The sequence below is a fragment of the Balaenoptera physalus genome (genome assembly GCF_965194825.1).
Source record: "Balaenoptera physalus genome assembly, chromosome: 2".
In the NCBI taxonomy this organism is placed as follows: Eukaryota; Metazoa; Chordata; class Mammalia; order Artiodactyla; family Balaenopteridae; genus Balaenoptera; species Balaenoptera physalus.
In genome coordinates, this window is record NC_138883.1 from 120,885,772 (window position 1) to 120,913,057 (window position 27,286).

The 27,286-nt window shown below is 48.3% G+C and overlaps 1 protein-coding gene across 4 annotated transcripts in view; it reads right to left on the reverse strand.

Moving 5' to 3' along the window:
- Positions 1 to 9,603: 9,603 nt before the first annotated feature.
- Positions 9,604 to 27,286, reverse strand: part of TMEM266 (transmembrane protein 266) — a 137,983-nt gene continuing 120,300 nt past the window's right edge. For all 4 annotated transcript variants that reach the window (XM_082452635.1, XM_082452632.1, XM_082452634.1 and 1 more), the window contains 2 exons: positions 12,144 to 12,206; positions 9,604 to 10,759 (listed from right to left, as the gene is read on the reverse strand). In XM_082452635.1, the coding sequence (XP_082308761.1) occupies positions 10,167 to 10,759; positions 12,144 to 12,206 (656 nt within the window). In that variant the 3' untranslated portion in view covers positions 9,604 to 10,166. The remainder of the gene's footprint in view (positions 10,760 to 12,143; positions 12,207 to 27,286) is intronic.

Here is a 27,286-nt window from a genome sequence, read left to right on the forward strand (position 1 = left end):
CTATAAAAGAGAGGGAAGTGAAGAAGGAGGGGCTGCTTTGAGACAGTATGGCCTCTTATGCTAACAGATAGTTTGATATTATTGTAAATGTTTAAAGTCCTGCTCAGAGAATGCTCTGGCTTTTCTTTCACCCTCCTGGTGGCTTCCTTTGGGCTGTCTTAGAAAGCAGCCAGGCATGTGCGTTGGCCACATGTGTGGTGAGCTCTGGCACTCTCCCTCTGCTGCCCTAGGGCATGGCTGAGGTTGAGAGTGTCGCAAGAGGCCAGAAGCTGGTGTGAGTGCAGCCCACAGAACAGAGGCTGGTGAGGCTTTGGTCAAGCCTGCAGGAAGGCGTGGGCAGGTATCTGGGGTCATAGAAAGGCCAGGAGTCAGCAGGCAAGTTGAATGAAGAGAGCTGCAACCCTGAAGCCAATCTGCAGAAGGTATAGTAGTTGACAAGGAAGACGGCAGGGAAGAGATGGGAAGTGACTGGTGATACATTAGGGGAGGGAGCAGAGGGGCCAGCCAGTCCCTTTGTGTGGCCAGCCTGGGACTGACTAGTTGAAACCTTTTTGATGTGTCATAATCACTTGCTGTGAGACACTGGCATTTCTGCCTTCTTTTAATGAGAGGAGCATCAAAGTGATGCTCTGCTAGAGCTGTAGAATCCTAGAATGCAGAGCTGAATGATCATCAGGTTCACACCCCTTGGACAGATAGGGATACTGAGGCACAGAGAAGAAGTGAAGGAGGTAAAGTGACTTGTCCAAGGCCACATGGTTTGAATCACCCTTGCAAAAGTAGTTCTCGTATCTTGTTGCTGTCTTTGGGGCTCTTCCAAAGAAAGCTAACCTTGCTCATTGCCTTCTCCATTTACTCCTCATCCCTATTGGACACAGTAACTGGGGGAGAGGAGAGACAGCAAAGGTGATGGCTGCAGAGGTACCCCCAGTGTATATAGGGTGTGCTGGCTCACAGAGAACCATCCCAGCTGGTATCTCTGTGTGGCTCCTAGCCTCAGGGTTGAACTGGTTGGTCTTTCTCCCTTTTGGCTCCCTCCTAACATGACTGCCTTGCCCCAGCTCCAAGCAGCTGTTCACTTAATTTACTGGGTACAACTCATCAGCATCATAATAGCATTAAGTATGACGCTTACTATGTGTCAGGCACCATTCTAACGCTTGGCATATATTAAACCCCTTCAGTCCTCACAATACCCTGTAAGATAGATGCTATTATTATCATCCCTGTTTTACAGATGAGGAAGCTGAGGCACAAAGAGGTTATATAACTTGCCCAAATTCAGACAGCTTATAAATGAGAGCCAGGATTTGAAACCAGGAAGTTTGGCTTCAGAGCAGTGGCTTCACCAGTATGTGACTCTGCCTCACTTCGGCTCAAGGAACAGGGAGTCGCTGCACAGTAGCCTCAGGTAAAGGGCACTCAGTGCTTGGTGCTGGGTGGGCAGGGCACATCCTCAGGATCCTAGTTGAGGAGAAGAGTCAGTGTTCTGGGCTTGTCTTTCCAGCAGGAGTTTGTTCAACTCAGAAGCCCCTCTAAGTGCCCACTTAAAGTTTACCTTAAAAAGGCAATTGTGTGAGATGGGGGCAAATTGTTAAAACTACCATATATGCCAGAAGATGCAATTTGACGTGCCCCTTTTTTCCTTATGTTTTGTTGGAAACCAAGCTGTCAGTTCCAAATGACTGCCCCTGCCTCTGGCTTGAGGACTCAGAGCAGTAGCTCTGGAAGCAGCGTGGGGAAAGGAGTTAGGAGTAGCTTTCTATTCCCCCTAGTTTTTTGACGTCTTTGGTTAACCTCATACAGCCCCTGGGAATTTGGTTAATTAGGCAGAACCCGAAGTCCCTGAGAGAGCAAAAGTACGCATGTAGAAAGGCAGCCCTGTGAGGGCAGAGCTGAGTAGGTCCTTGAGGCCATTTAGATCAAGCGAACAACTCCTTACTCTATGGACTGAGGCCCAGTGAGGGCCCTGGTCTCAGCTTTCCAGTAGTTGAGAAAGTACAGAACCCAGCTTTGCCCCTGGTCCCACGGTCTCTCAGCAGTACTGTGGGACATATTCCCTTCTGGGTTCCCTGGTTCACCCGCCAGCTGTGCAAACACCTGGAAGTCTGGCCCAGCCACTGCCCTGAAGTCGCGTGTGGTCCTGACAGGGAGAAGAGCTTCCTCCTGGGCTCTGAGAACACAAGCTGTTAGAGGCACAGCCCCTGCCCTCAAGATCTGCAGCTACCAGGGAAGATGAGATGAGACCCAAGTGATTAGAAAAGCAGATAGCATGTAGTCCGCGCATACAGGGAGCGCTCCCTCAGTGGGCCAGCTGTGGTTATTCCTTGGGCGTGGAGGCATTAATATTAGCATGTGGGGCAGAAGTAGAACAGATAAGGGCTCACGTGGATGCTTGGGGCAGTGACGGGTGGGAACACAGGGCGTCAGGAAAGGGGTTGAGGGTGGTAGGTAGTTAAGGCCAGATTGCAGAGGACATTGATAGGCTGAGGAGTTTGTCCTTTTTCCTTATTGGTCAGTGGTTCTCAAACTTTGCCCTCAAGGAATACTGCCATTTCAGGAGCTGGTGGGGGGATGGTACTGTGAAAGGTCTTTTCCTGATTTGCAGGAAAAAAATAATAGAATTTCCCAATCTAAGTCTTTCTTGCATACGTTTTTCTAAAAGTTTGGTTGCTGCTACGTCGTCTTAATATAAGCAGATTCCAAAGTGAATGAACAGGTAGCAAATAGATATTAACTAAGGAGGTCAGCAGCCACTCACCCTCCACAGCTTTTGTTTAGTGGACATGTGTTGAATACTTAAAAATGCTCTCTGCTGGTTGTTCTGTTCCTTGTTTGTATGTTAGAATTAAACATGTCAGTATATCCAGAATGTTCCACAAATAGCTGCATGACGTCCTGAGGCCCTGCCACCTGAACAGGTCTTAAGAAGCACCCTCCCGGCAACAGGGAGATATCGACATATGTAGAGGAAGGCCTGTAACCTGATCTGGAGGAATAACATAACCTAGAGGAATAAAATAACCTGGCAGTGTGTTCAGGACGGATGGAGGGAGGAGGAGAAGATGGAAGTGATTAGGAGGCTGTTGCAGGAATCCTCTGGCCTTACGCCCCGGATGGGTTTGGCTGAAAGCTCTTTGGGTACAGAATGGGTCCCCTGAGACTGTGGAAATGGGTCCGGTGCCGTGGGCGAGGCTGGCAGAGACTGGGGCTCTTCCTCCCAGGACAGAGTGGGAGCCATGCTGCCGGCAGGACCTGGGCGTGTCTGTACTGGGCTGGGGGGCTTTGAATGAAACCTCAGCCATAAGTGCTCTCTTTGCCGTCTTTCTGAAAGGGATAGCCAGCTTGCTTGCATTTCACACTGTCTCTCACGGGGGTAAGAGGGGTTTTTGTTTTGGTCCACATAAAAGTGTGCTTAAGAGGCTGGGAAACCCGGAGAACACTATTGATTATAACAGATGGATTTGGTTAGCTGTTGCTGAACTAAAGGAGACTTGACTGATAACCTTTTAAAAAGCCCATATAGGGTGATATAATGCCACAATTCGTATAGCCCTAGGGTTTTAAAAATATTCTGTGGGAAACCCAAATGAAGAAGAGTTGCTGATAATCCTTGGTTTATAAAAGCACTTTCATATAAGTTACTCCAAGAGGTGGAAAAGGTAGGAAACAGTGAAGAAGTCAGGCTCTCGGGAGAGGTGATTTGCCCCAAGGCACAAAGCAGATGGTAGAGGTAGAACACAAACCAGAATTTTGGCAAATGTTACTTGTTAAGAACCTACTAGGTGCATTGTATATCCTTCTCTAATACTATGATCCCCAAAGGGGGTATCATTAACCCCTACTTTCTGGATGAAGAAATGGGCTGAGAGGTAACCGAGCAGAGGCAGTAATTGAGATGTGGAACCTAGGCTGACTCCAGGTTTGGAGAGCTTGGCCTTTGCACCGTGCCAGGCTGCCCCTCAGCATCTTCCAGCTTCTCCAGGACTTGATCCTCTGGTTTGCACTGCCTCAAAACAGCAAGCTTGTCATTAGAAGCATGGAAGTGTGATGGAATTAGGAATTTATTGGGAAGGAAGCCGGCGTTTACTTTCTTTGGTGCCCGACTGGTGAGCAATCAGGCCATGGTGAGGTTTTACTTGTCTGGGCTTCTTTGCCTACTACAACTGGTCACGTGGTTAAAGGCAGCTTACTGCTGCCTTTTTGTGTACTCAGGTCCAGCTTGGAGGGCTGTTTCCCTTCCCAGCGTGGGGCCTGCACGGGGAACATTGGGGTCTGGGACCTGGGGACCACAGGAAGGGCTGAGCACTGAGTGGGCTGGTCACCAGGACCCTTGGATTCTTGTCCTTGTTCTGATATGGTCTCAGAGGTACTCTGGCCACATTGCTTCTCCTTTTAGCCTTCATTTTCCTCATCTGTAAAACGGCAAATTGCACTTGGTAATCTTCCAAGATAATCTTCAAGCTTTGACCTGTGTGAATGTGTTGGCAGATATCAAACAGCTTAGGTAAATGGAGACTAACCACTATTGAGAGCTTTTTATGCCCAAGATGCTGTGCTGAGGGCTTTACAGACATTATATTTCATTTAAGCTTCATAACCCCGCAAGGTATAGTATTATTCTCCATTCTCCAGTTGAGAAAACTGAAGCCTACAGAGCTTAAAACACTTGCCAAAGGATTCATAGCTAGTGAGTGGTGACCTTAGGCCAAAGTTTACTCTCAACCACATGCCATATCCTGAGTCCCTCTTTGGGAACACAGAGGATGTACCTAATCCAGCCTGACTGGGGCAGGCTGAAGTGGAGGTCAGCAAGATGAGACAGCTGAGCCGAGTTCAGAAGGACCAGTCAAAATCAACCCATAAAGAAATGTATCCCAGGCAAAAGGCCCAGCGTGAACAAGGCACAGAAGCACCAAGAACATGACACACTCTGGACCCCAATCCCTCAGTCCCCTTTTAACCTGATTCCTCCATTCTAAAACGTTCCTTGCTGAAGGAAGTAGGGGGTCTTTGTACTAGAATCTGGAGCTAGTCTGCACACTGGCTATCTTTTGTGGCACTTAGCAAACCCAGGTCCAAGAACCCCATGCCTCTTCTTTATGCAGTGGAGGTGGAGGTGAGCCTACCTAGATGTGAGGCCTAATTGATGTTGGGGAGGCTCCTAGAGCGCTTGGTGAAAGGTGCCCTGTAAATCTCAGACACTGAAGAATTCTGCCACATTCATCACAGTGTTTAATGTCCTGATTGATCTCCAGGGTAGTCAATTTCATTTGCTTGTTTCAGGATGAACAGGCAGCCTGCTCCCCTATGCTATAGCCTGGGGCTCTGCATAAAATTATGCCAGCCCTGTCTCTTTGGTAGCTTGCAATAAATTTAGCAGCAAATGTTCCATCATTTTCTTCGGATAATTAAATTAACTATTCACCAGGAGACAATACTAAACTTTTCAGTGCTGGAGCAAAAAAAAAAAAAAAAAAAATCTCCAGAGCAGATATGAATTCATCACTCAGTTTATGCCATGGAAATGTATGTTTTTGGCTTGCACTGGAAAAGGGAGAGGAAGGCAGATAAGGTGCCTCCTGTCTGGGGAACAACAGTGCTGTAACTTGGGGTGGCTCCAGGGCATTATTTACAGGGGAACCAGTGGGGATACATGAGCAGGAGGGGCTCAGGAGGAGCAGACAGTGCCTGGGCTGGCTATTGGGGCTGGGGGGTGGGGGCAGGGCACATGTCCTCTCACACCCATCTACCACCCTCTCCCCACATCAAACTATCAGTGGCAGCAAATGAAATAGCTGAGCATCTCCTGGGCAGCCTTCCCCAGAAGTGCTGAACGTGGGTAGGCAGTGAAACACCCCAGGCATCTATTATTAATAAGGATGGTTTCTGTTTGTGTCTCCCTTGAAACATTCTCAAAGGGCTTTCCCTTCCATTATGTCATTAGCTATCCCAGCAACCCTCACGGGGATGGGGGCGGAGGGGACAAGAGTTATTATTCCTGCTGTACAGGGTGAGGAAGCAGGTCCATGGATTCGCTTGGAGCCATGTAGCAAACCAGAAACAGAGCTGGGCTGAGAATCCAGGGCTTTGGCACACCCTGTATGCACCACAGCATCTGAGGTGGAGGGTGGAGGTGGAGTGATCCAGACTTCTCTCCTGCCCTGAGATGTCCTTTCAAAACCTGGGGTTAACTCCCAGAGTTGTTGGGTATCCTTGTTAAGCAACTCTATGCAAGTGTCCTATTGACTTGTTAGTAAGATACTTTGTTTTTAAGAAGGCTTCCTTGGATCTCATCTTATTTGAGGCTCTCCCCAGCTCACAGAGTGTACAGCCCCACCTTTAGTCTCTTTAGAGATGAGGAAATTACACCAGAGAGGAACGTGGAGGCAGCCCCAGTCAGGAGCTTGGAGTCAGAAAGGTGTTCCTGAGCTGAGCGTCACTGATGGAATAAACACCCACCATGCCGAAGAGAATTCCTGGCCACCAGCCTCTAATTGTCCAGGGTCTGTGAAAAACCCCAGTCTGTGTGACTTGATCTGAAAAACCACGGTTTGGGCTGGAGGACTTGCCCAGGGCTGACTGGAGAGGGGCCAGTTGTGTCATTCAGGGAAGGCCTTACAGCTCCCCAGTCCTGGGTGGACTTTGAGCCAGGCCTGCAGGGCTCTGGCCAAGCTGCCTTGGGGGCTGGCCACCAGTACTGGTGGCTCTCAGCCTTGCCTTCGCTGCCAGGTTTGGCAGGTCAGGGTGGCACCCTGGCCACAGGATTGGCTCCTCTCCAGCTTCGTGGCAGGGCGGAGCCAGGAGGTTGGCCCTGCGGGAGGAGAGCCACAGGGCTCTGCAGAGGGTGAGCGGGTCCCTCCAGCCTCAGGGGCCACGTAGGCTGATTTCTCTCTCTGGCTCTCCTGACGACACCTGGTTTAATTCCCCACAGTTCGTTTCACCATATCCAGCATGGCATCTAACCTAGACAGACCTGGGTTTGAATCCCGCCAGTAGTTTAGCTGTATGCCCTTGGGCAAGTCATTTAATTAATCATTCTGTGCCTGTTTTCTCGTCTGTAAAGCAGGGAAAACAGCACCCAGTTTGCAAGGCTGTGATAAAGAGGGAACGCTGCAAAGAGCACTCATCCCAACAGGAAATGAATAAATGGGAGCCACTACTGTTATCACCCTCTTGCTGGCTTATAGGAGACAGCCGCTGTTACCAGAGCCTCCTCTCTTCTGGGAGAGCACCAGAGTGGGCTCTCTGAATGGGTGGACGAGCAAGGGGAGCTACTTCCCAGAGCTGCAAACCTCCCAGGGGGTGCTCAGGCTCCATCTCCACCGGTCCCCAGCTGCCCGCCAGCCGTAACTCTGGGCTGTGGCACCCGGGGGAGCCGTGAAAGCCAAAGCTTTTACTCTCCACCTCCTGCACTCCAGGCTGTGAGAGACTGCCCTGCGCCTGTCCTCACACAGGTGAGTGGCTTCCTCTGTCTGTGTGCACCCTCTAACTAGGTGACTGTAGACTCTGTTCTCGGAGAGGTGGGACCACCTCTTGGCATCTCTGCCCCCAGTCTTCATCTGCTTGTGCGGCAGTTCTAACACTGCTACTGCCTGTTCAAGCAGGAAGGCAACAGTGAGTGCTCAGGCAGAATTTCACCTCACTGCAATTTGTAAATACCCTAAGAAACCAGCTTTTAAAAGTGGAGGTCTCCTAGGTGGGGAAACTGAGGCAGAGAGCAGGGGCCATTTGCCTAGCATCTTACCCCATTGCTTTCCTCCCTGTCCTGTGGTTTTCTCTGTAGTAGAAGTCCACAGCAGAGGCGGTGCCAGCTAGGAGCTGGATCTCACCTCTGGCACAGGACAGGCTCATTTACCTGTTTGGGTAGCCAGCACTAGCCCACGAGCTGGGGTGACGGGAAGTCAGCAAAGAAGGCATCACAGCTTAGCAAGCTGGGCCTGGCCAAGGAGGGTAGCAGTTTCTAGTCCAGCAGATGCAGACCGCTAATAACAGACCCTGCTGACTCCTGCCCTACAGACTATAAATCAGGTAATGCCCTCCAGCCCATCATGTGACAAAACCTAAGAGTGACCACTTTACTTCCAAAAGCTCTAAGTCCTAGCACCTAGCACACTGCCAGGCAGATGTGGGCTCCAGTTTCAGTGCCTCTCTTATTAGTGTTTGACCTCAGAGAAGTTTCTTAAACCTCTCAGCCTTGGGCGCTACACCTGTAAAATGGGCCATGTTACCACCTCACAGGGTCATCAGAAGGTTAAAGGAGCCCAAGTGTGTAGAGGCCTTAGTGCTCAGTAATGGAAGCTGTAACTATGCTGCTGGTGACTGGAATGCCTCAGATTACACCCCAAAACAGCTTGGTTGGACACTGCTCCCTTTAATATCTTTTTTGACAAGTGCTGATCTCCCCACGAATCATGAGGGTGTTCTTTGTCTGCATGTGGTAATTTCCCTCCCTTTTTTTCCAATTCAGCCGTCTTTCCTGAGTGACTGACTCTGTGCCCAAGCCTGTGGCCTTATACAGGGCTCTAGGGTTTTAATGGGACTCGGGCCTGATCCCTGACCTTGAGGACCAAGGGGAGGCAAGCAGGGATGCAGATGCTGACCAAGCCAGGGGATCACTGACTGCACTGTCAGGGTGAGTCCAAGGGGCCACAGGAGCTGGGAGGACACCCTGACCTACTAGTGAGACACCTGAGCAGTGAGAACAACCTGCACACACAGGGAGGAGAGGAAGAGCAGGTTGGGAGGGTTGGCCAGGGGGCGGGCAAGCCAGCTCATTTAGGAGTCGTGACCCCACCAAGAAACTCAGCTGAGGCACTGGGAGCCCTTGAAATGAAAAAAATTATCTTCCCTTTTTCTTCTGGACATATAAAATGAAACATAGTGGTCATAGAATCCCTTGGAGGCTTTTCAGCAAGGGAGACAGTGACCAGGCTCAGCAGCCCGGGTGGGGACACACTGATTGGAGGAGGGTGGAGCCAGAGCTGGGCCTGGGCCTTAGCAGGGCTGTGATGATGATGGGGTCTGGGGCAGGTGACTTGGAGGGCAGAATGGCCAGCATTCGTGACTGCTTGTGGGGGGATGAGAAGGGAGCCAACATTCATTCACGTTCATGGCTGGGTGGATGGTGGTGCCCTGGCTGGGAACCCGGGAGGAGGCGCAGGCTGCGGGCAAGATATCATGCTCAGCTTTGGACCTGCTAAGTTCAAGATCCCTGAGGGATGGAGCCCTGCGTCAGTGAGCTGCGTCTGGGAGTCGTCAGCAAGGAACACAGTAGTCTGAGCTCCATTTTGGTGGGGAGATGAGGGAAGGGACGGTACTAGTTGACAGTCACACAGGCAGGCAGTGTGAGTGCTTCCCTCCCGAGGCCCAGGGCTCCTTCCACTCTATAAAAACCTCGGGGACACCAGAGAGGGGTTGGGGCTCCCTGGGTTGGTTTTCAAGGCCAACTCGAACCCAAACAAGCCACTCTGGGGTCCTCACTTGGACTAGCAACCAAAGGAACACCTCTGCCAACTGGAAGTCTCAGTGCAGGTGGTTTTTATTATTAAAGCCAAGATTGGAAAATGGCTGTCCCCCCACCCCCTGACCCTCCCACCCACCTTCAGATCCATCCCTTTATGTCCTGTGAAGGTGAAAACTAGATTTGCCTTGAAAAGACTCAGAAATGCTCATGCCTAAATGGGAGACTGAGGACAAATGAAATAGGCTCAGATGGTGGTCTGTGTGTGACTGTGTTGGCTCCACCCAGGATTCCTGGAAAAGACGGCTTGGGGGTGGGGCTGGATAGCCCCTGCTCACAGTGCTGTTCCCGAGGGTCCGGGGTGGGCATCGGGAACAAAGGCAACGGAAGAGGCTGAGCTGGCCCCTGCACTCTGCCCTGCTGAAGCTGGGCCACAGGCTGGTTTTTGTAAAAGTGGTTTAAAAAAACCCCAGCCACGAGCACCACCCTCCCCTGAGCAGGGTGAGAGGAGGCGCCAGCTCTGGGCTTTGAGGTCTGAGGCGTGTGGCCTCCTGGCCTGGCGTCACCTCCCCGGAGGCAGGCAGCACCCTGAGGGAGGCCAGGAGGGCTCCTGGGCCCCTCGTGTGGCCCCGGTAGCCTCCAGGGCCCTGGGAGAGCGTGAGAGGGCTGTCTGCCCCGCTCCCTGCCAGCCTGCCCGCAGGCTCTAGGCTTCAGGGACCCTGTGCAACTTCTGCTCTTTGGATTCCAAAGATCTGAACTTCTCCTCCAGCACAGGTGCAGCAGGCTGGAAATGGATGACAGGCTTGATCTGAAAGACAGTGAAGCCCTCCTGGTTCTTCTGGTTGAACAGACTTACCCTGTGCTCCAGCTCGGGGCTGGTTTGGGCCAAGCCCGCTGTGCTGGGCCGGGCAAGGGAGGCTGGGTCCAAGGCCCTCCGGGATGGGCAGGGCTCCTCTGACAGGGAGGACAACAGGTCCTGGACTGTGGCCTCTGCCATCTCCTGCTGAGGTGGTGGCGGCAGTGGCAGGGGGGAGGGGCTAGGCTCAGAGGACGGCTCCTCGCGGGCGGTGCTGCAGTCCGTGGAGGAGCCCAGCGTCTGGGTGCTGTCGCTCTGGGCCCGGGTGACGGAGCCGCGAGTGGAGCGGGAGGCGCTCTCAGAGGTGGCGCTGGCGCAGGTACCATCTCTGCCAGGCTTCAGGGGCACATCGACCGAAAAGAGGTCAGAGGAGATGGGCTGGTGGATGTCTATGGCCGCCGTGGTGACCACGCACACAGCTGGCTCTGGGGCACCGCTGTCTGCAAGGAAGGAGGGGATGCGGGTCACACGCCACCCTTGCCACACCTCTGCGTGCCCTGATGGGGGCGGGTCTAGGAATGGGGGTGGACGGTGGGCAGTGAGTGTGAATGGGCTTTGCTGGGAGAGGTCTTGGTAGGCGGTCCAGTTCTCCAATATTCACTGACCGCCCTGAGGGAGGATTATGCCTCCCCATCTTGCTGAACTCAAGTGCGGGCACGTGACGTGCCTTGGCCAATCATCTGTAAGAACTGACCAGTGGCATTTCCCAGAGAAGCTATGTAAACCAGACGCGCTTTGCTCTGGCAGTCAACACTGTTCTGGAACGGGTGACAGCTGTTCTGCCTGCTGGGTGCTAGAGTAAAGATGACAACCTGGGCACAGAGCCCCTGGCCAGTGTGCCATGGGCCTTCATTGATTTATTTAAACCACACAGATGTGGGGTTATAGCCACTGTGGCATAACCTAGCCCATCCTAACTCAGAAAGCATGGTGTGCCACGACAAGGAATTTGAATTTCATGGTCAGAGGGGGTCAAAGTTTTAAATGGGTCCAGTGTGATAGTGACATGACCAGAGCTGTGCCTTCAGCCAAGACTGATTAATCTCTATATGATGCATTGTAGGGGGAGGCTGGAGGACACCTCAGAATGTCTTTTCTGTAAGTGAGAAGTATCAAGGGGCTGAATCATAGTGGGTGTAGTGTGGTCAAGGTTTCTCTCTAAAGTGGTGGGGAGAGTGTACTGGGAGATGGTGGTTTTTGAGATCAGCAGGTTAGATAAGGCTTCGGAAGAGGAGACAGAAGAGGGAGTCTAGCCTTACAACGGAGTTTACTGGGATTTAAGAGCTGTGAAACCCAAACTACAAGATTCAAGACTTTGGCTAAGGAGAAACAAGACGTTGAAGGACTGAGTACTATTTTTAAACTCAACCTTTCCTATAAGTGAAAACCACTAGGTCCCCTAAGGCTTTCTGAAGTGCAGGAATGAAACATAAATCAAGCAAGGACATGCCCAATGCCTGTTGCTTCTCGAGCCCAATTACGCTGCTATCTCACCCCCATCATGCTCATCCTGAAAGGTTCTCAGGTTGGGAGGCGCTGAGGTCACTTAGACGTCTAGATTACAGCCCCCTTCCATTCCAGGGTCCCCCATGCAGCTCTCTTTGGCGAGCCCAGAGCATTCCCACCCCAGCACCCACAGCTCTAGCGCTAGAGTTTGCTGGGAGCCTTGAACTCTGCCTGCAGTTATGGTTCACAGGTGCTGGGAGATGGGCAGCCAGGTCGAGTTGTCCCTAACCTGCGTGTTAGGGGTTGCCAGGGTCACCTCTGGCGCAGGGCCACACAGAAGTTCTGGTACATGCAGAACAGCCGCCGACACAGACTTACCACTGCTGGGCCCATTGTAGTACTGGCTGATGTAGCTGTTCATGTCATCTTTCACTGCAGCTTCTACGGAGGTGGGGACAGAGAAGGGTGTGATGGTGAGCCGGAGAGTCCAAGAGGCAGGGGCTGTGGCCAGTTCGTGCTCCTCCCCCAGTACTCCGGCCCCTACCCCCGTTACCACGAGGGGAGGCAGGCGCTTGTCTCCCACAAGCCCCCTGACGCTTTGGTCCTCCGTGGGGGACCGCATGTCTCATCTGCCCCAGGGCTGGGCTGGACTGGGTATCGGGAGCATCCAGCTTGCTGTGTGATATGAACAGGCCCTTTCCTTCTCTGTCCTCAGTTTCCCCCTCTCTGAGATAAGGTGTATGGAAATAGTTCCTCAGGGCTTTCCCTGCCTGGATGTCCTGAGTCTCTGAATCCATCTGAGGTTCTCAGGGTCACCGGGAATGCTGTCCTCAGTGCAAAAGCCTCAAGGCCCCATTCGCAGCCACACACAGTCAGGTGCAGAGGCTGATCATCGGCGACAGCCCCCTCGGTCTTCCACGCTGTACAGGAATGGACATGGGCGCTGGGCATGCCCACCCCCTACACTGCTCCCAGCACGTGGTGAGTGCTCAGTAAATAGTTATTGAATGAATAGCAAATGAGAAGGTGTAAAGCTGTCCAGGTCAAGGGAGATGGCAAGGGAACAGGGTCTCAAAGAAATGTTGGTTCATTGTCCTGAAGGGGTGGGGAAGGAATGGAGAGAGGAGAGGTGAGAACTTCACAGAGAGGCCTGACCAAAGGAGGAAAAGCAGACGACAGGAGACCCCAAAAGGAGCTTAGCCTTGCCCCAAGTGCAGTGAGGAGCCCCAGGAAAGTGTGAACGTGGTCAGGTGTGAGTCACTCCCAAGCTTGCGGGGAGAGTGGCTGAGAAGGTGTCAGACTTTAAGACAGGAGAACAGAGACCGCAGTGCCCGGGTGAGGAAGACAGGCCCTGAGGGAGGCTGGGTGGTGCCTGGTGGGGCAGAAGGGAAGGACTGGGGTCCACACCCCAAGAAGCCATGGTCGGCAGGTGATCGGGCCTGATGCTTTCTGTGGCCCCTTCCTGGGCACACCTGAGAGGCTGCAGAAGCCAGTCTGCCCTGACACTGGGAGACCAGGTGGCAGCACACACAGCCACCTGGCTCTGAAAAGCTTTTTTGGCCTCTTTTGATTGTCTAATGCCTGCGGTCATTTCATTTTTTTTTAAATGAAAAAAAGTGTGTGTTTCATTAATGCCTGAGCTGAGGGAGGGGCCCCAGGCTGGCTCCAGGCCCTGCTTCAGGATCAACCAGCAACGCTGCCTCAGAATCAGACAGCAACCATCTCCTCCATGGTCCTTCATAATTTATGTTGTAAATGCTGTCTAGCCCTGCAGGCCACCCTGGGTAGTGGGAGGTGGGAGGTTCTGGTCACTTATCTTGGTTTTATCCTGAGGCCATGGCAGCAGGCACCTGTGATGGGGCTGTAGAGGGCCATGTGACAGGGGCAGGACAATGAACTCAGCTGAAGTATCCACAGACCCATGAATCCCAAAGGGGCCACTCTCAGGAGGTTGCCTGGAGTGAATGAGGAAAACCCAGAGCCTGGGCTCTTGCGCTGGTGCTGCCACTGGCCCACCATGGGAACCTGGGCAGGTTACAGCCCCTCTCTGGGCCTCAGTTTCTTTATCTGTACCACAAGGGGGCCGGCGGGGCTCTTAGAGATTGCGACAGCTGGCTCCCGACCCCTCTGCCAGCCCTGAAGTTCCAAGAGGTGAGAGTCAGAGCAGAGTGGGAAGGGAACGGAGGCATCTGAGCTAGGTCCCGAACCCCCAGTGCGGGAATCACCTCAACCCCCGCCTGACGGGGGGCTCTCCCCACCACGGCCTGCGCACCTCAGGGAAGGGGACTCCTACCTCTTTGTTGAGCAGCTCTAATAATCAGGTTCATCTGTGCTCAACAGGGTCCGTGTGCCTGACCCTCTACCTCCAAGGAGCACAGTCAGGGCCTCCTAGGGACGTCCCCTCCTTGGTCAGGCAGCCAGTCTCCGTCTCATCAGGAAGAGCCTGCTATGTGAAGCCTTGCAGATGCTGCTCCGGCCCCCGCAGGTACCAAGGCTAAGCCCATTTCTACTCACAGTCTGTATGACAGACCTTCCAGCACTTAAAAAGCCCTCACATCCCTCCTGAGAAGTCTCTTCTCCTGAGAAACCCCTGTCCGTTTTTCACCCCTCCCCAGTTTTCCAGCCTCTCCACTCTGAAGGTTTCACTGTGGGCTCTAGATGAGACCAAGATGGGGGGAGGAGGAGGGAGGAGGGAGCTAGCGTTTACTGTGCCCTTCAAAGCTCCGGACTGCAGGTTTGGCACTTCACACACCGATCTCCTTTAATCCTCACTGTCCTGCAAGGCTGGGATTGTTTAACAGATGGGTCCTTCCCAAGATCCGGTGTGATCATTCCCTTAATGCAGCGTAACCTCCTCCAAGTGGGTTTAGCAACTGCCCTACTCTGCTGACTCACAAGCTCGTGGCCAACATCAATGCCCAGGTCTTCTCTGCAGGAGCTGGGGCCAGGCCAGCCAGGCCTTCGCCATGCTGTGGCTGTGTAACCCCCCCCAGAGGATGTCATGTTTATCATCTCAGGCAAATGTCAGCTTGCTGGTTTCAGCCCAGAGCCTGCTGAAAGCATTCTGAATCTTGATTCAGTCTACTAAGGTATTCTCTCTCTCTCTCTCTCTCTCTCCTGTCTCAGTGTTGACTATTTGAGGATGCTCACATCTTCATCCAAGCCATTGATAAAAATAACCTAGGCCAGGTGACCTTCAGCCCAGATATCTCTCCTGAGCTTTTGACTTGTCTGGCCAACTGGACAGCTTCACCTGGATGACCTCCAGCTACCTCTGACTCAACATGTCCAAAACTGAACTCAGTTTCTCCCTCCACCTCCATCTTGGTGAATGGTTCCCTTGCCCACCCAGGCTGGGACCCTGGTCACTTCTCCATGCTGCTTCTCCATCCTTACCAACGATGCAACTGCTGCTGAATCTGACCAGTTGAGGGACCCCAGATGCCCTCTGCTATGGCCCATAGTCCAGCCTTAGGTCAGACCTCGTGCTTTCCCCTTGGACTCTTGTCATGCCTGCGGGATTAATGAATGGGATTGCTCACTCCATGGACACGCCTGACACAGAACCTAGGTCTCCAGGCAGCCACCGCAGGCCTGTCTAGTCTGTATTTGCTTCCTCTGCTCCAAACATGTACCCACACAGGGGCCTCAGAGTGACCTTTAAGACAAGTCAGAGCAAGGCCTGCCTGGGCTTCCCTAGCAGGGCTGATGCTGCCCGCCCGCCCCCCCACCCCTGCTTCAGGCAGGCCCCCTTCTCCACAACTGACCACTTGGGCTGGAGTTCTGTCCCCATCCACACAGGGGCCCAAGAGCTTTAGAGGGCAGGGGCCACATTTTACTCAGAGTCTCCCCAGCACTTAGCATGGGGCTTGGCATATACCAGCCGCCAAAAAATAGGATGACTGAACAGTGACTATGGCCGGGTCAGGGGCATGCAAGACCTCCCAGGAACATTCCCCTCACCCTCTTAGATGCTCCTTGCACCCTGCAGCACACAGCCTTGCTCTCAGTCCCTGGTACTTCCTGCCCAGACACTAGTGACTACTGGGTGTCTGGGAGCTTGGGGGGAGGGAAGAGAGGCAGGCACAGATGCTTGTGGCCAGGAAGAGGCCATCAGTCAGCCTCAACATGGGACTACCCACCTTCCATTTAAGAATAACCCCCTGCCCCACAGTTTGTTTTGATGTGGCACCAAGGAGCCCTAGGGCCATGTAGGAACTGCCTCACAGGAGGACTGGGTTGGCTGACCCTGGAGGGGTAGGAAAGAAGGGTTGGTACAAACACAGGCTCCAGGACAAAAGAGCCCAGGTGCCAACCTCAGCTCTGCAGACATTTGCTGTGTGGTCTTAGGCAATTCCCTAGCCACTCTGAGCTTCAGCTTCCTCACCTGTAAAACGGGAATAAGAAATATCTACATGCTGGTGAGCTGTATGTTTCACTGAGATAATGAAGGTCAAGTCTAACCTGGGGCTGTCCCTCACCTCCCTGAAACCCCGGCGAATGGTGCTCCCTGCCAGCCCCAAAGTCTTGGGTCATTTCTGTGGCAGCTGCTCTCGGCTGCCCGGCACCTTTCTTCCTAGGGTGTGAACATTCTGCGAAGCCATCCTGACTAATCCTCTTAAAGCCGGTCGGGTGCTGTGGTGGCAATGCTCATTACGTGGGGTTTCTCCTTGGGCAGGGCCCCAACCTACCCAGCAAGGCAGAGGTGGAGCAAAAGGGTGGTGAGTCAGCTGGGCCTCCCATAGGCAACAGGACTGGCCAGCCTGGGGGTGGGGGTTAGGACTGCACACCCACACGTCCTGTGTAGATCCAGGCCGCAAAGCCCAGAGGGAAGCCCTGATTCCTGGTCGGGACTCCCATTCCCAAACTCCAACTTGCTGCTCCACAGCTCAGCAGCCCTCACTGAGGAGGGACACTACTATTCACTGAGCACCTGCTGTGTACCAGGCTGAGGGCAGTGTGTATGACTGAATGTTCAGTTCCTCTCAGTGAAGGTGTGCTTCCACTACTATTCTCATTTTGGAAAAATTAGGGTTGAGACACAAGACCAGCTGCATAACTTGAGGGGCCCCTTGTTTAAAAAGCATTAAGGGGCTTCCCTGGTGGTGCAGTGGTTGAGAGTCTGCCTGCTGGTGCAGGGGACACGGGTTCGAGCCCTGGTCTGGGAGGATCCTGTGTGCTGCGGAGCAAATAGGCCCATGAGCCACAGCTACTGAGCCTGCGCGTCTGGAGCTTGTGCTCCGCAACAGGAGAGTCTGCGATAGTGAGAGGCCTGCACACCACGATGAAGAGTGGCCCCTGCTTGCCGCAAATAGAGAAAGCCCTCACACAGAAGTGAAGACCCAACACAGCCAAAAATAAATAAATAAATAAATAAATAAATAAATAAATAAATAAAATACAGGAATTCCTTTTAAAAAAAAAAAAGCATTAAGGTTGGGACTTCCCGGTGGCGCAGTGGTTAAGAATCCACCTGGCAATGCAGGGGACACGGGTTCAATCCCTGGCCCGGGAAGATCCCACATGCCATGGAGCAACTAAGCCCATGCGCCTCAACTACTGAAGCCTGCATGCCGTGAGCCCATGCTCTGCAACAAGAGAAGCCACCGCAATGAGAAGCCCGCACACCGCAACCAAGAGTAGCCACCACTCGCCGCAACTAGAGAAAGCCTGTGTGCAGCAACAAAGACCCAATGCAGCCAAAAATAAATAAATAAAATAAATAAATTATTTAAAAAAAAAAAAAGCATTAAGGCCCAGAAATAAACCTACCCATGTATGGTCAACTAATTTACAAACAAGGAGCTAAGAATACACAATGAGCAAAGGACAGTCTCTTCAATAAGTGGTCCTGGGGAAACTGGACCACTCTCTTACACCATAAACAAAAATTTACTCAAAATGGATTAAGACTTGAATGTAGGATAGCCTCATCCACCAGAGGGCAGACAGCAGAAGCAAGAAGAACTACAATCCTGCAGCCTGTGGAACGAAAACCACATTCACAGAAAGACACACAAAATGAAAAGGCAAAGGACTATGTACCAGATGAAGGAACAAGATAAAACCCCAGAAAAACAATGAAATGAAGTGGAAATAGGCAACCTTCCAGAAAAAGAATTCTGAATAATGACAGTGAAGATGATCCAGGACCTCAGAAAAAGAATGGAGGCAAAGATCAAGAACATGCAAGAAATGTTTAAAAAAGACCTAGAAGAATTCAAGAACAAACACCTAGAAGAATTAAAGAACAAACAAACAGAGATGAACAACACAATAACTGAAATGAAAAATACACTAGAAGGAATCAATAGCAGAAAAACTGAGGCAGAAAAATGGATAAGTGAACAGGAAGACAGAATGGTGGAATTCACTGCTGCAGAACAGAATAAAGAAAAAAGAATGAAAAGAAATGAAGACAGCCTAAGAGACCTCTGGGACAACATTAAATGCACCAACATTCGCATTACAGGGGTCCCAGAAGGAGAAGAGAGAGAAAAAGGATCTGAGAAAATATTTGAAGAGACTATAGTTGAAAACTTCCCTAACATGGGAAAGGAAATAGCCACCCAAGTCCAGAAAGCGCAGAGAGTCCCAGGCAGGATAAACCCAAGGAGAAACATGCCAAGACACACAGTAATCAAACTGACAAAAATTAAAGACAAAGAAAAATTATTAAAATCAACAAGGGAAAAACGACACATAACATAAAAGGGAACTCCCATAAGGTTAACAGCTGATTTACCAGCACAAACTCTACAAGCCAGAAGGGAGTGGCATGACATATATTAAAGTGGTGAAAGGGAAGAACCTACAACCAAGATTACTCTACCTGGCAAGGATCTCATTCAGATTTGACAGAGAAATCAAAGGCTTTACAGACAAGCAAAAGCTAAGAGGATTCATCACCATCAAACCAGCTCTACAACAAATGCTAAAGGAACTTCTCTAAGTGGGAAACACAAGAGAAGAAAAGGACCTACAAAAACAAACCCAAAACAATTAAGAAAATGGTAATAGGAATATACATATCGATAATTACCTTAAATGTGAATGGATTAAATGCTCCAACCAAAAGACACAGGCTCGATGAATGGATACAAAAACAAGACCCATATATATGCTGTCTACAAGAGACCCACTTCAGACCTAGGGACACATACAGACTGAAAGTGAGGGGATGGAAAAAGATACTCCATGCAAATGGAAATCAAAAGAAAGCTGGAGAGGCAATACTCATATCAGATAAAATAGACTTTAAAGAATGTTACAAGAGGAGCTTACCTGGTTGCACAGTGGTTAAGAATCTGCCTCCCAATGTAGAGGACACGGGTTCGAGCCCTGGTCCGGGAAGATCCCACATGCCAGGCAGCAACTAAGCCCGTGTGCCACAACTAGTGAGCCTGCGCTCTGGAGTCCGTGAGCCACAGCCACTGAGCCTGCGTGCCACAAGTACTAAAGCCCACACGCCTAGAGCCTGTGCTCCGCAACAAGAGAAGACACTGCAATGAGAAGCCTGGGCACCACAACAAAGAGTAGCCCCCACTCGCCACAACTAGAGAAAGCCTGCATGCAGCCACAAAGACCAAATGCAGCCAAAAATAAATTAATTAATTAAAAAACAATGTTACAAGAGACAAGGAAGGACACTACATAATGATCAAGGGATCACTCCAAGAAGAAGATATAACAATTATAAACATATATGCACCCAACATAGGAGCACCTCAATACATAAGGCAAATGTTAACAGCCATGAAAGAGAAAATCGACAGTAACACAATAATAGTGGGGGACTTTAACACCTAACTTATACTAATGGAGAGATCATCCAGACAGAAACTTAGTAAGGAAACACAAGCTTTAAATGACACAATAGACCAGATAGATTTAATTGATATTTATAGGATAGTCCATCCGAAAATAGCAGAATACACTTTCTTCAGTGCACATGGAACATTCTCCAGAATAGATCACATCTTGGGTCACAAATCAAGCCTCAGTAAATTTAAGAAAAGTGAAATCATATGAAGCATCTTTTCTGACCACAACGCTATGAGATTCGAAATAAACTACAGGGGAAAAAACGCAAAAAAAGCAAACACATGGAAGCTAAACAATATTTAACTAAGTAACCAAGAGATCACTGAAGAAATCAATGAGGAAATCAAAAAATACCTAGAGACAAATGACAACGAAAACATGACGATCCGAAACCTATGGGATGCAGCAAAAGCTGTTCTAATAGCAGTACAATCCTACCTCAAGAAACAAGAAAAATCTCAAATAAACAATTTAACCTTACACCTAAAGGAACTAGAGAAAGAAGAACAAACAAAACCCAAAGTTAGTAGAAGGAAAGAAATCATAAAGATCAGAGCAGAAATAAATGAAATAGAAACAAAGAAAACAATAGCAAAGAACAATAAAACTAAAAGCTGGTTCTTTGAGAAGATAAACAAAATTGATAAACCTTTAGCCAGACTCATCAAGAAAAAGAGGGAGAGAACTCAAATCAATAAAATTAGAAATGAAAAAGGAGAAGCTACAATGGACACCACAGAAATACAAAGCATCCTAAGAGACTACTACAAACAACTCTATGCCAATGAAATGGACAACCTGGAAGAAATGGACAAATTCTTAGAAAGGTATGACCTTCCAAGACTGAACCAGGAAGAAATAGAAAATATGAACAGACCAATCACAAGCACTGAAATTGAAACTGTGATTAAAAATCTTCCAACAAACAACAGCCCAGGACCAGATGGCTTCACAGGTGAATTCTATCAAACATTTAGAGAAGAGTTAACACCCATCCTTATCAAACTCTTCCAAAAACTTGCAGAGGAAGGAACACTCCCAAAACTCATTCTACAAAGCTACCATCACCCTGATACCAAAACCAGAGAAAGATACTCCAAAAAAGGAAAATTACACACCAATATCACTAATGAATATAGATGCAAAAATCCTCAACAAAAAACTAGCAAACAGAATCCAACAACACATTAAAAGGATCATACACCATGATCAAGTGGGATTTATCCCAGGGATGCAAGGATTCTTCAGTATATGCAAATCAATCAATTTGATACACCATATTAACAAACTGAAGAATTAAAACCATATGATCATCTCAATAGATGCAGTAAAAGCTTTTGACAAAATTCAACACCCATATATGATAAAAACTCTCCAGAAAGTGGGCATAGAGGGAACCTACCTCAACATAATAAAGGCCATATATGACAAACCCACAGCAAACATCATTCTCAATGGTGAAAAACTGAAAGCATTTCCTCCAAGATCAAGAACAAGACAAGGATGTCCACTCTCACCACAAGTATTCAACATAGTTTTGGAAGTCCTAGCCACAGTAATCAGAGAAGAAAAAGAAATAAAAGGAATACAAATTGGAAAAGAAGTAAAACTGTCACTGTTTGCAGATGACGTGATACTCTACATAGATAATCCTAAAGATGGCACCAGAAAACTACTAGAGCTAATCAATAAATTTGGTAAAGTTGCAGGATACAAAATTAATGCACAGAAATCTCTTGCATTCCTGTACACTAACAACGAAAGATCAGAAAGAAAAATTAAGGAAACACTCCCATTTACCATTGAAACAAAAAGAATAAAATACCTAGGAATAAACCTACCTAAGGAGGTAAAAGACCTATACTCAGAAAACTATAAGACACTGATGAAAGAAATCAAAGATGACACAAACATATGGAGAGACATACCATGTTCTTGGATTGGAAGAATCAATATTGTGAAAATGACTATACTACCCAAAGCAATTTACAGATTCAATGCAATCCCTATCAAATTACCAATGGCATTTTTTACAGAACTAGAACAAAAAAACCTTAAAATTTGTATGGAGACACAAAAGACCCCAAATAGCCAAAGCAATATTGAGGAAAAAAAACAGAGCTGGAGGAATCAGACTCCCTGACTTCAGACTATACTACAAAGCTACAGTAATCAAGACAATATGGTACTGGCAAAAAACAGAAATATAGATCAATGGAACAAGATAGAAACCCCAGAGATAAACCCATGCACCTACGGCCAACTAATCTATGACAAAGGAGGCAAGGATATACAATGGAGAAAAGACAGTCTATTCAGTAAGTGGTGCTGTGAGAACTGGACAGCTGCATGTAAAAGAATGAAGTTAGAACACTCCCTAACACCATACACAAAAATGAACTCCAAATGGATTAAAGACCTAAATGTAAGACTGGACACTATAAAACTCTTAGAGGAAACCATCGGAAGAACACTCTTTGACATAAATCACAGCAAGATCTTTTTTGATCCACCTCCTAGAGTAATGGAAATAAAAACAAAAATAAACAAATGGGACCTAGTGAAATTTAAAAGCTTTTGCATGGCAAAGGAAACTATAAACAAGATGAAAAGACAGCCCTCAGAATGGGAGAAAATATTTGCAAATGAATCAATGGACAAAGGATTAATCTCCAAAATATATAAGCAGCTCATGCAGCTCAGTATTAAAAAAACAAACAACCCAATCAAAAATGGGCAGAAGACCTAAATAGACATTTCTCCAAAGAAGACATACAGATGGCCAAGAGGCACATGAAAAGTTGCTCAAACATCACTAATTATTAGAGAAATGCAAATCAAAACTACAGTGAGGTATCACCTCACACTGGTCAGAATGGGCATCATCAGAAAATCTATAAACAACAAATCCTGGAGACGGTGTGGAGAAAAGGGAACCCTCTTGCACTGTTGGTGGGAATGTAAATTGATACAGCCACTATGGAGAACAGTATGGAGGTTCCTTAAAAACTAAAAATAGAATTATCATATGATCTAGCAATCCCACTACTGGGCATATACCCTAAGAAAACCATAATTCAAAAAGACACATGCACCCCAACCTTTACCGCAGCACTATTTACAATAGCCAGGTCATGGAAGCAACCTAAATGCCCATCAACAGACAAACGGTTAAAGAAGATGTAGTACATATATACAATGGAATATTACTCAGCCATATAAAGGAAAGAAATTGGGTCAATTGTAGAGATGTGGATGGACCTAGAGACTGTCATACAGTGTGAAGTAAGTCAGAAAGAGAAAAACAAATATCGTATATTAATGCATATATGTGGAATCTAGAAAAATGGTACAGATGAACCAGTTTGCAAGGCAGAAATAGAGACACAGATGTAGAGAACAAATGTATGGACACCAAGTGGGGGAAAGCGGGGAGAGAGGGTGGTGGTGGGATGAATTGGGAGATTGGGGTTGACACATATACACTAATATGTATATAATAGATAACTAATAAGAACCTGCTGTATAAAAAATTAAAATCAAATAAGAGTCAAAAAAAAAAAAAGACTTGAATGTAAAACCTGAAACCATAAAACTCGTAGAAGAAAATATAGGCAGTAGGTAAACTCCTTGACATTGGTCTTGGCAATGCGTTTTTGGATTTGACACTAAAAGCAAAAGGAACAAAAGCAAAAATAACTGGGACTATACCAAATTAAAAAGTTTCTGCACGGGAAAGGAAACCATCAACAAAATGAAAGGCAACCTACCAAATGGGAGAAAATATTCACAAATCATATCTGATAAGAGTTAATATCCAAAATATATAAAGAACTCATACAACTCAATAGCAAAAAAAACAAACAATCCAATTAAAAAATGGATCTGAATAGACATATTCCCAAAGAAGACATACAATAGGGCAAAGGTACATGAAAAGGTGCTCAACTTCACTAATCATCAGGGAAATGTAAATCAGAACCACAGTGAGATATCACCTCACACTTGTTAGAATGGCTATTATCAAAAGGACAAGAGATAACAAGTGTTGGCGAGAAGACAGATAAAAGGGAACCCAAGTACACTGTTAGTGGGAATCTAAATTGGTGTAGCCACTGTGGAAAACAGTATGGAGGCTCCTCAAAAAACTAAGAACTACCATATGATCCAGCAATTCTACTCCTGGGTATATATCTGAAGAAAAGAACACTAATTTGAAAAGATACATGCACCCCAATGTACATAGCAGCATTATTTATAATAGCCAAGATATGGAAACAACCTAAGTGTCCATCAATAGATGAATGGATAAAGAAGATGTGATATATACATATACATACATACACGCACATATACATACAATGGAATGCTATTCATCCGTAAAAAAGAATGAAATCTTGCCATTTGCAACAAACTGGATGGACGAGAGGGCATTATGCTTAAGTGAAATAAGTCAGACAAAGACAAGGTGTGATCTCACTTTTATGTGGAATCTAAAAACAAAACAGGAGGACCTTCAAGATGGCGGAGAAATAAGACGTGGAGATCACCTTCCTCCCCACAAATACATCAAAAACACATCTACATGTGGAACAACTGCTACAGAATACCTACTGAATGCTGGCAGAAGACCTCAGACTTCCCAAAGGCAAGATACTCCCCACATACCTGGGTAGGGCAAAAGAAAAAAGGAAAAACAGAGAGAAAAGAATAGGGATGGGACCTGCACCTCAGGGAGGGAGCTGTGAAGGAGGAAAAGTTTCCACGCACTAGGAAGCCCCTTCACTGGTGGAAATGGGGGGTGGGCAGGGGGAAGCTTCAGAGCCACGGAGGAGAGCACAGCAAGAGGGGTGCAGAGGGCAAAGCGGAGAGATTCCTGCACAGAGGATCGCTGCCGACCAGCACTCACCAGCCTGAGAGGCTTGTCTGCTCACTCACCGGGGCGGGTGAGGGCTGGGAGCTGAGGCTTAGGCTTCAGATGTCAGATCCCAGGGAGTGGACTGGGGTTGGCTGCATGAACACAGCCTGAAGGGGGCTAGTGCGCCACAGCTAGCCGGGAGGGAGTCTGGGAAAAAGTCTGGAACTGCCTAAGAGTCAAGAGACCATTGTTTCGGGGTGTGCGAGGAGAGGAGATTCAGAGCACCACCTAAATGAGTTTGAGAGATGGTCACAAGCCACGGCTATCAGTGTGGACACCAGAGGCGGGCATGAAACGCTAAGGCTGCTGCTGCAGCCACCAAGAAGCCTGTGTGCAAGCACAGGTCACTATCCACACCTCCCCTCCTGGGAGCCTGTGCAGCCTGCCACTGCCAGGGTCCCGTGATCCAGGGACAACTTCCCCAGGAGGACACATGGCATGCCCCAGGCCATTGCAATGTCACACCAGCCTCTGCGGCCACAGGCTCAGCTCAAATTCTGAACCCCTCCCTCCCGCCGGCCTGAGTGAGCCAGAGCCCCCTAATCAGCCGTTCCTTTAACCCCCTCCTGTCTGGGCAAAGAACAAACACCAGAGGGCGACCTACATACAGAGGCAGGGCCAAATCCAAAGCTGAACCCCAGGAGCTGTGCGAACAAAGAAGAGAAATGGAAATTTCTCCATGCAGCCTCAGGAGCAGCGGATTAAATCTCCACAATCAACCTGATGTACCGTGCATCTGTGGAATACCTGAATAGACAAAGAATCATCCCAAAATTGAGGCGGTGGACTTTGGGCACAACTGTAGACTTAGGATTTGCTGTATGTGACAGACTACTAACTGATTTTTGTGTTTATCTTAGTATAGTTTTTATCACTTGTTATCACTGGTGGATTTGTTTATTGGTTTGGTTGCTCTCTTTTTTTTATTACTTTAAAAATTTTTTTTATTTTAATAACTTTTTTTATTTTGATTTTTTAATTTTTCTTCCTTTCGTTTTTTTCTCCCTTCTCTTCTGAGCCGTGTGGCTGACAGGGTCTTGGTGCTCCGGCCGGGTGTCAGGCCTGAGCCTCTGAGGTGGGAGAGCCAAGTTCAGGACATTAGATCACCAGAGACCGCCTGTTCCCATGTAATATCAATCAGTGAGATCTCTCCCAGATATCTCCGTCTCAACGCTAAGACCCAGCTCCACTCAATGACCAGCAAGCTCCAGTGCTGGACACCCCATGCCAAACAATAAGCAAGACAGGAACACAACCCCATCCATTAGCAGAGAGGCTGCCTAAAATCATAATAAGTTCACAGATACCCCAAAACACATCACCGGATGTGGTCCTACCCACCAGAAAGACAAGATCCAGCCTCATCCACCAGAACACAGGCACCAGTCCCCTCCACCAGGAAGCCTACACAACCCACTGAACCAACCTTACCCACTGGGGGCAGACACCAAAAACAACAGGAATGGGCTTCCCTGGTGGCGCAGTGGTTGAGAATCTGCCTGCCAATGCAGGGGACATGGGTTCGAGCCCTGGTCTGGGAAGATCCCACATGCCACGGAGCAACTAGGCCCATGAGCCACAATTACCGACCCTGCGCGTCTGGAGCCTGTGCTCCGCAACAAGAGAGGCCGCGATAGTGAGAGGCCCGCGCACCGCGATGAAGAGTGGCCCCCACTTGCCACAACTAGAGAAAGCCCTCGCACAGAAACGAAGACCCAACACAGCCATAAACAAATAAATAAACCCAAAGTTTAAAAAAAAAAAAAGAATTATCTCTAAAAACAAAAAAAACAAAAAAAAACAGGAACTACAAACTTGCAGCCTTCAAAAAGGAGACCCCAAACACAGTAAGTTAAGCAAAATGAGAAGACAGAGAAATATGCAGCAGATGAAGGAGCAAGGTAAAAACCCACTAGACCAAACAAATGAAGAGGAAATAGGCAGTCTACCTGAAAAAGAATTCAGAGTAATGATAGTAAAGATGATCCAAAATCTTGGAAACAGAATGGAGACAATACAAGAAACATTTAACAAGGACCTAGAAGAACTGAAGAGCAAAAAAACAATGATGAACAACACAATAAATGAAATTGTAAATTCCCTAGAAGGAATCAATAGCAGAATAATGGAGGCAGAAGAACGGATAAGTGACCTGGAAGATAAAATAGTGGAAATAACTACCGCAGAGCAGAGTAAAGAAAAAAGAATGAAAAGAATTGACAACAGTCTCAGAGACCTCTGGGACAACATTAAACGCACCAACATTCGAATTAGGGGTCCCAGAAGAAGAGAAAAAGAAAGGGATTGAGAAAATACTTGAAGAGCATATAGTTGAGAACTTCCCTAACATGGGAAAGGAAATAGTCAATCAAGTCCAGGAAGCACAGAGAGTCCCATACAGGATATATCCAAGGAGAAACATGCCAAGACACATATTAATCAAACTATCAAAAATTAAATACGAAGAAAAAATATTAAAAGCAGCAAAGGAAAAGCAACAAATAACATAGAAGGGAATCCCCGTAAGGTTAATAGCTGATCTTTCAGCAGAAACTCTTCAAGCCAGAAGGGAGTGGCAGGACATATTTAAAGTGATGAAAGGGAAAAACCTACAACCAAGATTACTCTACCCAGCAAGGATCTCATTCAGATTCGATGGAGAAATTAAAAACTTTACAGACAAGCAAGAGCTAAGAGAATTCAGCACCACCAAACCAGCTTTAAAACAAATGCTAAAGGAACTTCTCTAGACAGGAAGCACAAGAGGAGGAAAAGACCT